Source organism: Pinus tabuliformis, chromosome 3_2 (genome assembly GCF_031772625.1).
Source record: "Pinus tabuliformis cultivar Carrire ecotype Pingquan chromosome 3_2, CPIR1, whole genome shotgun sequence".
In the NCBI taxonomy this organism is placed as follows: Eukaryota; Viridiplantae; Streptophyta; class Pinopsida; order Pinales; family Pinaceae; genus Pinus; species Pinus tabuliformis.
The window spans coordinates 726,831,839-726,845,797 of NC_142302.1; the positions used below are offsets into that span (position 1 = coordinate 726,831,839).

Below are 13,959 nucleotides of genomic sequence, written 5' to 3' on the forward strand. Positions count from 1 at the left end.
AAAAAGAGGTTTGCACCTCGAGAGATTTAATCCCTCTCGGCACTTGATAGATCCAGAGTTAAGATGGATCTAGGCTAATTATTATACAAGTATGATTATGTCATTTCAAAACTTTCTATAACTTTTTTCACCCTATTAATGAATATTCCTTGTGTTTACACTCTCATTATTGTAAGTGATAGGTTATGATTAAGGTAGATGTGGTCTTATTACTTATGTGATAGGATTTAATACAAGTAGGTGGTTTGACAACGGATTAATAGGAAGGGCCATAATCGTACCATAATAAATCAATAATAGATCAGTTTAATGTTATCATACGTTGTTTTTTTATGTTGCTTATTGAAATGAAATTGGATCAATGCTTATCTAATATAAATACATACATATTAACCTATTACTCGAAGAATCTTATTTTAACATTTATAATAAGTGCATTATTTGATTGAAATAATTGTATTTGACGTCAGAAAGAAACTAATAGATATCAATTTGTCAAATAACATAACATGGAATATAAAGATTAAATTTAACCTATATTATTTGCATAAATATTTTTTGTAACTTTAACCCATCCTCCTAATTATCATTTTATGTTGTGATAGGGGATCAATAATGTTCCTTTTTAAGTTTAGAACACTATTTTATACAAAATAGAGAACACATACTTAATAAAGTTTTAATAAATTTATAAATAATCACAGGTTGAAAATTAGGGTGGCTTATAATATAATGGTTTTTTATAGTGTCTTTTTCTCTATTTAAAAATGACGAGATAAAAATAAAGAAAATTTACTAAATAAGTTAGAAAATTATAAATAGCAAGTATATTTCTAAAACATTTGGATTTCAAAATGTTGTGTAACATAATTGAACTTTGAAATTATAATGGAATATAATAGTTTATAATGCATTCGAAAAAAAATATTTTATTTTCTTTTTGTAATATATCTATTTTGTATTCTTTTTGACATTCATTTCTCTATTTTGGGAGTATGCTCGTGTATAGAAAGTTTCAATTTATAAGTTTTGTAAATATTGTTTGTTGGTGAAATTAGACAATATTTTTTATTGATTAATAAAAAATATACATATAGTCCTTGATGCTTCTGTTGTTACTAGTCTACTACTCAAGAAACCCAACCAATAACACAAAAAATAATGCTTTTATCCGTAGTAATAGAGAAAATGTGACCTATTATTCAAAATTCTTAAAGAGTTTAATAATTTCTAAACAACAACAAAAAAAATGATACCTATATTCCAAACTAACAATAGCCTTGTTGCTCTTGAAACAAAAGACATAGTAAAAATATTAGCATGTCATGCAGTCAAAGAGTCCACCTGTATGGTGGTAGGAACTTTAACATCTTCTTCAGAAGTTGAAAATTCCAAGCCAACTAATTTCTTCGCAAGTATTAAGACTTTGTCATGCAAATTTTTGAGTTGTCTTTGAGCTTCGTCACACAAAATAATTTCTTGTCGAGCCTCAAACCTCTCAACAAGAACTTTCCCTATGATAGTTTTCAATTGCCTATAGATGTCTATAGTTTTCATTAGCGGGTCTGTTAGGAGTGGGTGTTACTAGTCTCAGGGATCCAACTCTAAACTTCTTCCTGGATGTTGACATATGAAATGAGCCTTTTTTCTCCCCTAGCTTCATCCTTAGCCTGGTTAATCTCTCTGCAAATTATTAGGGGTATCATGATGGTGTAGATGGTTGTTAAACATTGGGCAACAATTTGAGCACACAAAGTAGATGTTGCCTAGGACCTCCTATTGCCTTGATGGTGTGAGGGCTAATGGATTCTAGGCATTGAAGGCAACATAACATAATGAAGGAAAGCCTCTACTGGCAGGAGCTGGGGAAGCCTCAGTTTCCAAAGGAGGAAGGGAGGACTCTGAGTGTGAAAGGGAGGGATTAACCCCAATACCCTCATTGAGAAGTCACCATAAGTAACATTAGGGAGATGGGGTCTAAATTCCAGATTCACAAGGACTAAGGGGTGGAGGCTAGAGATGAACAAGTCCTAAGGGAGGAAAGAAAGTGAAGGACATAGAGAGAGGCCACAAAAACATCCAAACATAACTAGGGAACAACTATAAAATGACCAACATAACATAAACAAGGGGGTAATAGAGAGACAAAAGTCAAACCCAAGAGCACTAGGGAACCTAAAGGTTTGAAACCTGTGAGTGGAGATTCAATAAGGATGATGAAGAAGGTCGACCTTGCTAGTAGGAATATAAAATTCACCTTAGAGCCTTACGGCTAGAGCCCTAAGATACTAATACTAGCTCTCGTTAGGTGATTTTGAAATAATAGAAAAAAATCACTTTCCACACTTTTCCTTGACACATAAACTTCCAAACGAACTAGACAAGCCACTTTGAAGAAGAGTTGTAATTCCTAAATTTCCTAAATGTTCCTTCCTTTTTAAACTCAAAATTCCTAATATGTGCATTTAGTTCCCCCTTTGCAACCATGATTATAAGGACACTACACAAATTACCAACATGTGAGAACTAGAGCAACCATCACACCAACTGCCACCCTTCATAACATTATGTTGCGTGTTATTGCATGGAGCATCTCATCATATATACATCAAGTGTATGAGGTAGGTGACTGCTTGTTCACATGAACCCTTTTATTATAACCTTTCATTATTTCAAGTGGACACCCCATAGGAGTAAGTTTAGTAAATATTATACAAATGCATATAAAGCTAGTTCATTTATATATATAATTTTAAATGATTAACAATGAATTACTTTTGGTATAATTATACATCATTAATGACAAATGACATTAGCATTTTTGGAGATATATGGAAATGTGATGATTAGTTGTTGTTACAATAATATAAGTGTGAAGATTAGTTGTTGTTATAATAATATTTTTTTAATTATTGTTATAAATTTATGTGACGAGATTTTAAAATTCATATCCGTTTATTAATCATTCCAAATTAAATGATTTACCATTGTAGGATTGATAAAATTAAGAGGATGTATTAAATTATAAATGGAGGTTAACTTTTACAAGTTTATAAATATATATGTTTCAAACATTTTTTACAAGTCATTTTGTGATTAGATATTTGGGGCTTGAAATTTTTTAGTGTAGTTTGGGAAACTTAAATTATATTAGAGGTGAAGATAATAAATCAACAAGGTATTAAAAGTTGGTTAGAAAGGATTTATGATATGTATGCACAATCCAATCCAAGAGTCAAAGGCAATAGTGAATAATACATTCTCTATCCCTTGCACGATCATATTCCACAATGAAGAAACTCAAGGCACATTGATATTTGATATAAGTTCAATCCTTAAGGAGGGATTTTTAGTATTTCCTTGTCTAATAGTGTAAATTTGTGAGACAAGGTTAGGTGACATAACAACCCATAATCCATATAAAATTTTACATGCTCCACAACCTCCTCATTAAGATATACTATGGGGATCAAAACCACTTTCTCTATGGAATGACCATTGGAGTGAGAGCGAGATGAATCCTTTTAACTTATAAATGCACTATAACCTCCTTGTTAAGATATATTGAAGCCACTTTCTTAATGGATTGATTATTGGAGTAACAACAAGAGGAATATCTTTTTCCGTGATACAACATCAATCTCTTTAGAGGATTTAGGCACCATTAATGTTCCAATTATAGCCATGAATAGAAGAATTTGACACCAAAACCAAATCTTTTGAGCTTTACTTTTGGATGATGTTGGCCCTATCCACATATATGATGGCTGGAAAGCCAAGTGTAACTTTAACCCATGCTTTTAAGCACACAAGCAACGAACCCCAACACAAAGGATTCACGATCTAAAAGCTTTAAGGCACATAAACTTGAGCACATGAAAACCATAGAGCTAGTGATGATCTGAAAAATTCATGTATAAAGGAAAGACTCTCAAAGGTTAGGGGCCTTAAAATGACTTGAGTCAATAATTCAAGGTTTAAACCCCAAAGCACAAAGATTTTATATATCAATTTCCTTAACATACAACCCAGTTAGGGGACCTTGCTGTCATGTAAAATTCTCAGAAAACTAATCTAAATAAAAAACATTATTAGTGGCCAAAAAAGCCCAAGTATCCCTCACTTGGGATAAATCACCTCCTACAAACTAAAAAACAACTTGTAGAAAGAATGTCAATAATGCTAAAAAAAATCCTTACATGATTCATGATTTAGAAGCTTCAAAGACACATACAAGTCCCTAACAACTTGTAAAAGGAAAGTCAATGATGCTCAAAGGAGTCCATACATAATCCATGATTTAGAACTTAAGCACATACAAGTTTTAGAGCTAGCAATAGTTTAATATACCTATGCCCAAAACAAACACTATCAAATACTAGGTTTTTGAATAACATAAATTAAGAATCCATAATTTAAATTCCAAACATAAATATTATAAGTATCAATTTTCTCAACCAATAATATAAGCTAAAGCAATCACATTGCATCATAAACAAAATAGTTATTTAAAAAACATTTCCTTAATGAGACTAAATCACATGCTACAAACTAAAAAGTAGCTTAAACTAAAAAACCAATGACATTAAAAGGAATCTTAGGATATGATAGCTCAAACTTTATCAAATCTAAAACACACTCACCAAAAAAATAAAATAAAATCATGAAGTGTCTTCCCATATCTAAAACACACTTCAACCCATCATCAAAATAATTAAATAACACTATACAATGAAGATTTTTTACCATTTCATTAATGGGCAACATGTGTTTCCTCCTAAAAGGTTATAGGTTCAAAACCAGAGGGGTAGAATATGTATGCCTTTGTAGACAAATCGCTACCCTGAAGTGAGTCCCTTGTCCCACAAACAAAAGGTCTGCAAGAGAGTGCGTCCCTTGTCCCAAAAACAAGAGGTCTACAAGAGAGTGAGTCCCTTGTCTACAAGAGAGTGCGTCCCTTGTCCCAAAAACAAGAGGTCTACAAGAGAGTGAGTCCCTTGTCCCAAAAACAAAAAGTCTACAAGAGAGTGAGTCCTTTGTCCCACAAACAAAGAGTATAAAAAAGTCCATACTACACTAACTTTAAAATTAAATAATAATAATATAAATAATATATTACAATTTTTTAAATATTAAAAATTAAAATTACATTGAATTATTAATAATATTTAATAATATTATCGTCATTTCCCTGTTGCCGGTGGGGTGACTCATCATACCACTATACAATGAGGATTTTTTACCATCTTCTTAATATAAATTATATATTACATTTTTTTAAAATATTAAAAATTAAAATGATATTGAATTATTAATATTATCGTCATTTCCCTTTTGACTGGTGTTGTGACTCATCATTTAATCCACAAAATCATCGTGGGAATTCTCTCTCTAGAACACTCTACACCATACGAAATTGTAATATGGGGTCCAGGGCTTTTGAAGGTTGGAGGTTTACCCTCGAAGGAACGGAATTCCGTTCAATCAAAGTAATTAATTGAAAAAAAATGAACACATCAAGAAGATCGGGTAATTTTTTTACTGGACACCACGAGCAGTTAAAACGAGAGTGATTGTCGGAAATCTGCGAAACTCTCTGCCAATTTAGGGTCTCTCCCTTTTCTTTTATTGCGTCGGTCCGTTCTCGTTGCGTGGAGGCTTCTAGAATAGACACCCCCCCAAACCCCCTTCGCGAAAGAGAAAGCTTTCCCGACTCGTGCCCTCGAAACATTCATTTCTTATATAGCGCGGACAGGGAGCCGAACAGGTCCAGGAATCGATTTCTCTGGTAAGGTCGAAGAAACCAGAAATTTGTTTATGTGTTTACAGCTTCATTGTTGTCTTTGAATTTGAGGCTTTTGTTGATTATATCCCGTTTCTGTATCAAGACCATACCGTTTCTGTATCGAGACCGAAATCATAAGATTTGAGGCAAAAACGTTTATATCTTACCGCGTTAGGGGGAATCTGTAAACATTTCGGCCCAGATATTATTTTTCATAGGTTTAAAGAAGGTTAGGTTTTCAGTTTTTGGAAAATTTAACCTGGAATTTAAATCTTGTGTTGCCTAAGGGCGGTAGGGTTTTAGTTTTTGATCGCTTTATTTTTGCTCCTTCATTTTGAATCTGATATTTTAGGAATTGAGACTTATTCTGAATCCCGTTGTGTTAAAGGTTGGGTAGAGTTTCACAGACAGAAGGTTTTGGTGGTAAGGCGAAAATGAGCGTTGTAGGGTTTGATGTCGGAAACGAAAGCTGCATTGTTGCCGTTGCACGGCAGCGCGGCATTGATGTTGTGCTTAATGATGAATCGAAGAGGGAAACCCCGGCCATTGTCTGTTTCGGGGAGAAGCAGCGGTTTATTGGCACGGCCGGGGCTTCTTCGTCCCTGATGAATCCGAAGAACGCCGTCTCTCAGATCAAACGGTTGATCGGGAAGCAATTCCGTGATCCCGAAGTGCAGAGGGATTTGCAGAGCTTGCCCTTCACCGTCGATGAAGGGCCCGACGGGGGTGTGCGGATTCACGCGCGGTACCTTGGAGAAAATCGCGTCTTTAACGCGACTCAGATTCTAGCCATGCTTTTGTCAAACCTTAAGCAAATTGCAAAGACAAATTTGAAAACAGAGGTTGTTGATTGTTGTATTGGGATACCAATTTATTTCACAGATCTCCAAAGAAGAGCGTTTTTGGATGCCGCTTCCATTGCGGGCCTAAATCCTCTCCGCCTGATGCACGAGACCACAGCCACTGCCTTGGCTTACGGCATTTACAAGACTGATCTGCCGGAAAATGATCCGTTGAACGTCGTGTTTGTTGATATCGGCCATGCTAGTATGCAGGTGTGTGTCGCTGCATTTAAAAAGGGCCAGTTGAAGATTCTGGCTCATACCTATGATAGATCTCTGGGTGGGAGGGATTTCGATGAGGTTCTTTTCAGGCATTTTGCTGAAAAATTCAAGGAGCAATATCAGATAGACGTGCCAACTAATGTTCGAGCCAGTCAGAGATTGCGGGCTGCCTGCGAGAAGTTGAAGAAAGTCTTGAGTGCTAACCCTGAGGCACCTCTCAATATCGAGTGTTTAATGGATGAAAAAGATGTTAAGGGATTTATCAAACGGGACGAGTTTGAACAACTTGCACAACCGATGCTCGAGCGTGTGAAAGGGCCCTGCGTGCAGGCTTTGATTGAAGCAGGAATTACTGTAGATAAGATTCATGCGGTTGAAGTTGTTGGCTCGGGTTCTCGTGTTCCTGCAATATTAAAAATATTGACCGAGACTTTTGGAAAAGAACCGAGGCGGACCATGAATGCGAGCGAGTGTGTGGCTCGAGGATGTGCTCTCCAGTGTGCTATTCTTAGTCCAACATTCAAAGTGCGCGAATTCAAGGTATGTAAAGATGGCTCCTCCTGGGTATGTTTTCCCAAATTATGATTCTGCTAACTTTATATTGGACGTGGATCCTATATAGTGCATGTCTTCCGCTAGTCCAAGCAGGTTATTATTGATTGAACCTAGTTGGTTTTGTTGCGAGGTTAGTTCTATTTACTGTGCAAACAAATATCTACCGACTGTAATCAATATATGTACAACCACATTACAGGAAGCTTATTGTTGTGTTAAAATTGAATGCGAACTTGAGAAATCTGATGTTTACACTGTTAGTTTTCATTGTATAGTTTTTGGATGTATTTCAAATGCCTATGCTAGATGAACATTGAATTTATTATTTTTTAATAGTACATCAGCAAACACAAGTCTGGTGTCATTGTTCAATTAATCATTTGTGACCAAAACTGTTGAAGCATAAACCAGCTTCATTAGACATGAGAATCAATATTTTGCTACAAATATAGTACTAGCATATTCCTACTTAACCTTCAAAACAAGTATGATCTGTTTTATTTTTCTTTTCTCCCAGGTTCAAGAAAGTTTTCCGTTCTCTATTGCTTTGGCGTGGAAGGATTCTGCTCCCGAGTCTGAAGATGGAACTTTAGAGCAACGGCAAACCAAAGTTGTGTTCCCTAGAGGCAACACATTGCCAAGTACAAAGGTTTTTACATTCTTAAGGTCTGGGACCTTCACAGTAGACATTTTATATGAAGATGTGAACCAAGTTCGGGCGCCTGCACTGATAAGTTCATACATGGTATGGTATTTTATGCCAAAGAATAAGATGTTGCCATTTTCATACAAAATTCTCAGAATTGAAATCTCTGAAAAATATTGTGGACTGGCAATGCAGCATCAACAGGGATTTATTTGTAGCACTGAAACAATGCTGGGTATCATTGGATTGTAAATTTGTCTATTTTTGATGAACAGAGTCACGATATTTGAATATTTAATTTTGTATATTTTAAATATGTAATACATTGAATCAATTTCCTAACACTCGCATATATTGAGATTCTCTTCTCCTTTTTATTCCAGTTGCCATTCTGAGAAATTGCAAATTGAGATTATTTGATGAGTTGAAATTGTGGAGTGAGAAAAAATTGCCAATCATTGAAACTCTTCTGTTTTTGCAGATTGGTCCTTTTCAGACTTCAAAAGGTGAAAAGGCTAAGCTGAAAGTAAGAGTCCAGTTGGATAAGCATGGAATAGTTTCGATTGATTCTGCAACTGTAAGTAGTGACGGGTTTCACATATGATTTTTATATTTTATTTATAATATGAGTTATGTACTTGAAAAATCGGAAGCTCAGCTCTACTGGGATGAGAACATTATTTGTATCCTGCAGATGATTGAGGAAGAAGAAATAGAAGTCCCTGTTTCTAGTGTGAAAGAAGGATCAAATGACGAGAAAGAGACTGCTGCAATGGATACAGATGATGCACAAAACAATGGTACATCTGCAGCTGGTGACAATGCTGATATTAATATGCAGGATGCCAAAAATGCTGCTGGACCTGCAACAGCTGGAACTGCCACTGGTGCTGAAAATGGGATTCCTGAGGCAGAGGATAAAGCTGCCCAGATGGAGACTGATGCCAAGGTACATCCTTCTCTTGCTTTTTCCAATTTTCTTATCGAAAGAATGGTTTGTGGTAAATTTTTTGGCTCCAAACAAAACAAATTTGATATAAAGATCTAAGATTGACCCGGTTATCTCCATGATTAACTGATTGTATAGCTCTGGGAATGGTGAGAGCCATACCCAATTGAAAAGTAATGTTATCTGAATGCATTTTAAGTAATTGCAAGAGGATGCAATTATTGTTAGTCTGTAATGAAAGTGCAATTCGGTTTTTCTTCTGGCTGGACGAAAACATTAACAATCTAGTAATTAATAACTATCAGTTCCAGTGTATCGTATTCAAATGTTAGACATAACCGAAGTGTTGAAGCCTCATGTTCGTTTGGGGCTTGCAATAAATGGCTGGGATAGGATGATAACCTTAATGAGATAATGCAAAATATAATGCAAAATAAAACTGTTGAAGTACGCGTTAAGGACTATTAGTTCCCATGTATCATATTAACATGTAAGAGATGTGACCTTGTATAAGAAGTGTGGTCTAAGTTAACTTTATCTTCAGTTTAGCTTAACCTTTACTAAGTATTGTATTTTAGAATCCTAAAATGGGTTGTTAATTTGGCACTTGTTTCAGCCTCTTGAATGACATTATGACAAAAGCTTTGGACACACTATCTAATTGGAATCCCATGTTGCATCTGCTTTTTTAAGCCCTAGATTGTTATGCCATGAAGCTCACTTCAGTGAAACTTGAACTTTTCAATGTTTCTGGAAGTTGTATCTGTACAACTGTCATTCAGCCTCCTAGAGAATGATGGAAAACTTGCATCTTTTAAATCAAATATTACCTTAGGACCTTCTAACTGCTAATTACTCTCTTCTTTTTTTGACTCCCAAGGAAAATCCCTCCTTCCTGGAATATCCAGATGGAGATCAGCTCAACCCATCTCTTTTGGGGGACTTCATCAGATTTGAGATTTTGACCTTATGGTCTCCTTGTTGGCAACATGCCCTGAACGTGATGGTTCAACCTGTTGAGGGAATCTAAGAGGCTTGCCAACCTTTCATTTGTCGAAAGTTTTAAAATTAACAATAGTGCTTTTTCCAATAACTTATTATTATGTTTTAGGGCCGATGCTCTAAATCAGCTCCAAGATTTTGGATTTAGTGTTTGTGTGTGTAATAATATTTACTTTCATGTGCAGGCAAAAACTGTGAAAAAGAAGGTCAAGAAAACAGAGGTACCATTTAGTGAAAGAATATTTGGGGCCATGCCACGGACAGATTTGCAGAAGGCTACTGATGAAGAATTTGAAATGGCTTTGCAAGACCGAGTTATGGAAGAAACAAAGGAGAAAAAAAATGCAGTGGAAGCTTACGTTTATGACATGCGCAACAAGGTAGATTCAACTTTTTAATATAAAGCTATTGATTTCTCCGTTTTTGACATCTAGGTAAATGCAAAGCTATTGATTTTAAACGTTTAGGTAGGTAGTTTGATTGTAGCCATTTTTAATTTTCAGGATGTTTGCTGGTTTGAACTGTAATTGATAGTGAGTTGTTTTATCTATAGATCAGGGATTTATTACAGACATCTGATTTTTGTTATTTTTTTTACAATATGATTTGTGTTCTTCATATTCTTCAACTAGATGAAATATTTTCATTTTTATTTTGTGGTATCCATACCCTTGGATGAACTGGAAGCTCTTAGATGTTTTCGAAAGCTGGATTTTCTCTCTATTCATGTTGTTTCTTGCATTTTTCTGGAATTCTTTATATCAGGTTTCTCATTTATAGCTATAACATTTCAAATGTAAGGGTTTATGAAGTGTTGTGCACCATTCAATTATGTGCCATGTTATTCAAGCCTTGTTGATGTTGTTCTGTGTTTTTCTAGAGGTTTTTGTTTCATGTGAATCTAATGTGACAATGCATTAAAGTGGATGGATTCATGTTTTCCTGATTTACAAGTGGATTGCTGTAAAGGTTGAAATAAATTATGATACACGTCTTGATTTATTTATTGTATGTCTTCAATTTCGTTTCTTGTTTTGTTATAAATTCAATGAAGGTCCTATGATTCAACATTTTTTGCAAAATCAGGAAATATTGCACTGTGCTTGGAGAAATACAATGAAATAATTCTGTTCTGAATGAATTTAATAAAAATATTCTAATGGAGATCTCCTTGTAAGGGCTCTGCCATCTAATTAGAACTCGATCTCTGATATGGCACTCTCCTCCTCATATAAGGAGAATATACCTATGTGCTAACTTGATGGTTACTTAGGATACAAATGTGGAGTGTGCGAGGACCATCTATTGATGATGGTTTTCCTAGCATGCATAAGTAGCTTGCTAAGGAGACAGGGTCCTCAATACATTAGGTAAATGCTAATTGTTGGCTCAACTGTTTTTGCTCTTTTCTGTTCTTTAGGTATTACAAATTGTGACTGTTGATGCAATTTTGCTCACTTGTCTATTCATATTAGTGGGGCATTATAAAATACTATACAACTTGATCATTTACCTATTTATGATAAAAATGCATTGAAATGTGCTTCCATATATGTTGCATCGTTTGCTTTGTGGAAATTTCCTTCTAAGGCTTCAACCATCTTATCAGAGCTCAATGTCCTCCACTGCAGTTTACTTCTTACCTTCTAATGTTATTTCTCCTGTGTGCCAACTTAATGGATTTCCAAGATTCAAATGATGTATCATGAATCTTCACTGTCAATTGTTTTTGGTATGCCTAATTGGTGCTACAATTGTTTGAAGGTTTATGTATGATTTTATTGTCTATTGTGCTAATCTATCTTGTTTTATCTGTAAACCAGCTATATGAAAAATATCAGGCATATGTCACAGAGCCCCAGAGGGAGGAATTGACATCAAAGTTGCAGATAGTAGAAGACTGGTTGTATGATGAAGGAGAGGATGAAACAAAAGGTGTTTATGTTGCAAAGCTAGAAGAGCTCAAGAAGGTAATAGCTTCATCATAACATCCCTTGTTTGCACAAAATGCCTGGAATATTAGGATTTTCTAAGTGCATGGAATGTTTAATGTTATTTTAGGTGTTCCTTCTATTAGTGTCTTCAAAGATAACATGCTTGAGGATTTTTTGAGTTTTTGAAGAAAGGACAGTGTTGACAATGATTCTTGCTAAGAATACTAAGCTTTTATAAATGTCAACTTCAGTTTGGTGATCCAATTGAGGAGAGGTACAAGGAGGATATGGAAAGAGGACGGGCAATCGATGAGCTTATATATTGTATTAATAGTTATAGAGAGGCAGCCCTTTCCAAAGACAAATTTGACCACATAGATATTGCTGATAAGCAGAAGGTGCCTGGATACTATTTTTTCTTTTACTTAAGGGCTGTGGTTCTTTCCTTGTTGTATTAACTCGTTAATGGGTAATTCAGTATTTTTCTGCTAATTTCTGGACTACCTCTTAATTTTGTTTTAAAAATTTTATCAGGTTGTGAGTGAGTGTAGTGAAGCTGAATCCTGGCTACATGACAAAAGGCAACAGCAAGATTCCCTGCCAAAGCATGCCAATCCTATTGTTTTTGTAGCTGATATAAGAAGGAAAACGGAGACCTTGAACCGGTATGTTTGGATTATCTTACAAATTTTCTACAAAACAGTTGTCCTACTTCAATTCTCAGTTTCAGATAGCTAGCTTGATTAAAAATTGGAGAACTTTTTGTTTGTCAAGGTATTCTTTTTCATGTACTGTTAATTTCGTAAAGGTTGTACAGGGTTGCCCAGCTTTTAATACTACAGTGTCTTTTTTATATTATAAAAAAGAATTGTGCTTATTTCAGTAAATGGTTGCTTGAGGTTTTATAGGTAACTTTACTGACGTCTATAGCTATTGCAAATATTCTAAAATGTAGTAGTGTCGCTGACTCCTTGCTGCTAGACACGCTAATTATTGCTTTTCTTGTGTTATATATATTAGTGTTTTTTGAAATGATATATGTAATATGCTGCTAGACACGCCAATTATTGCTTTTCTTGTGTTATATATATTAGTGATTTTTGAAATGACTCTGCGTTTAATGATGGATATGCAATTTTTTTATTTTGTTTTGTTTAAATATGCGTAACCAATCTAACAGGACATTTTTTACAGCTTTTGTAGGCCTATAATGACAAAGCCAAAACCGGCTCCTGCCAAGCCACCAACACAGTCATCACCACAACCTCAACCCTCTGCTGAAGCTCAGGCAAATGAGAATGCTAATAATGGTGCCACTCCAGAGGATCAAGCACCTCCGTCTGAGCCAATGGAGACGGATAATATTCAAACACCTGAATCCGAGTGACATGTCTGATTGTATTGTGTATGCTCTAGGAGTCTCCTGTTCACATTAATTATATCAGATACATTCATTTCTGATTGTCATTTTGTCTGGTTTCCAGCGTAGTTTTGTATTTCCTTCCCAAGGGAAGGATGAATAGATATGTTGCAAAATGTGAAGACGACGATGCATTTAACTCCATTTTATATTTTGGGATCTAGAAGTCTTGTTTTTAGAAGCGTTGACATTTAGTCGATAAATAGGTTGCTTCAGAGTCCCTGTCAACTCCTCTGTAAAACTTGGACACAAGAACATAATATGTTCTTAATCCATCCAGAATTTTCTCTTAGGCAACGCATGTAGTAAGTTTTTTGTATTTGGTTAGTAAAATTTTGGACAAAGGCAATCCTTGTGAAATCTTACTCTATATTGAGTATACTTATTTTTTAGTTCAACCGACGAGCAATGCTTTTCTATTTATTTTTGCCAAATGATATTCAGGGTGCTCTAGGTGAATCGTGGTTATTTTTTGTTCGCATATTCAAATATCCTCGCGTATCTGAGAACATATACATAAATGTTCAATTTGGTGAAGGGGTTCATAAGATAATGTAGTTATACATAATAATACATAAATGTCCAATTTGGTGAAGGGGTTCAT

At 35.0% G+C, this 13,959-nt stretch overlaps 1 protein-coding gene across 2 annotated transcripts; it reads left to right on the forward strand.

Annotated features, from left to right (window-relative positions):
- The first annotated feature begins 5,630 nt into the window (after positions 1–5,630).
- On the forward strand, positions 5,631–13,753 carry LOC149182675 (heat shock 70 kDa protein 14-like). Of its 2 annotated transcripts, none has more exons than XM_089416926.1 (10): positions 5,631–5,788; positions 6,174–7,389; positions 7,922–8,149; positions 8,532–8,627; positions 8,745–8,999; positions 10,187–10,381; positions 11,825–11,971; positions 12,187–12,333; positions 12,470–12,600; positions 13,130–13,753. In XM_089416926.1, the coding sequence occupies exons 2-10, from the start codon at positions 6,220–6,222 to the stop codon at positions 13,320–13,322; spliced, it is 2,562 nt and encodes an 853-aa protein (XP_089273052.1). In that variant the 5' UTR covers positions 5,631–5,788; positions 6,174–6,219; the 3' UTR covers positions 13,323–13,753. The 2 variants fall into 2 exon arrangements, with proteins under 2 accessions (XP_089273052.1, XP_089273054.1); XM_089416928.1 differs by lacking the exon at positions 5,631–5,788 and adding an exon at positions 5,795–6,014.
- The last annotated feature ends 206 nt before the right edge of the window (positions 13,754–13,959 follow it).

Excerpts from the sequence above, each read along its gene's own strand:
- LOC149182675 (XM_089416926.1), top strand. The coding sequence starts at position 6,220 with ATGAGCGTTGTAGGGTTTGATGTCGGAAACGAAAGCTGCATTGTTGCC. Across the intron at positions 8,150-8,531 it reads CACTGATAAGTTCATACATG|ATTGGTCCTTTTCAGACTTC; the intron begins GTATGGTATTTT and ends CTGTTTTTGCAG. Across the intron at positions 9,000-10,186 it reads AGATGGAGACTGATGCCAAG|GCAAAAACTGTGAAAAAGAA; the intron begins GTACATCCTTCT and ends TTTCATGTGCAG.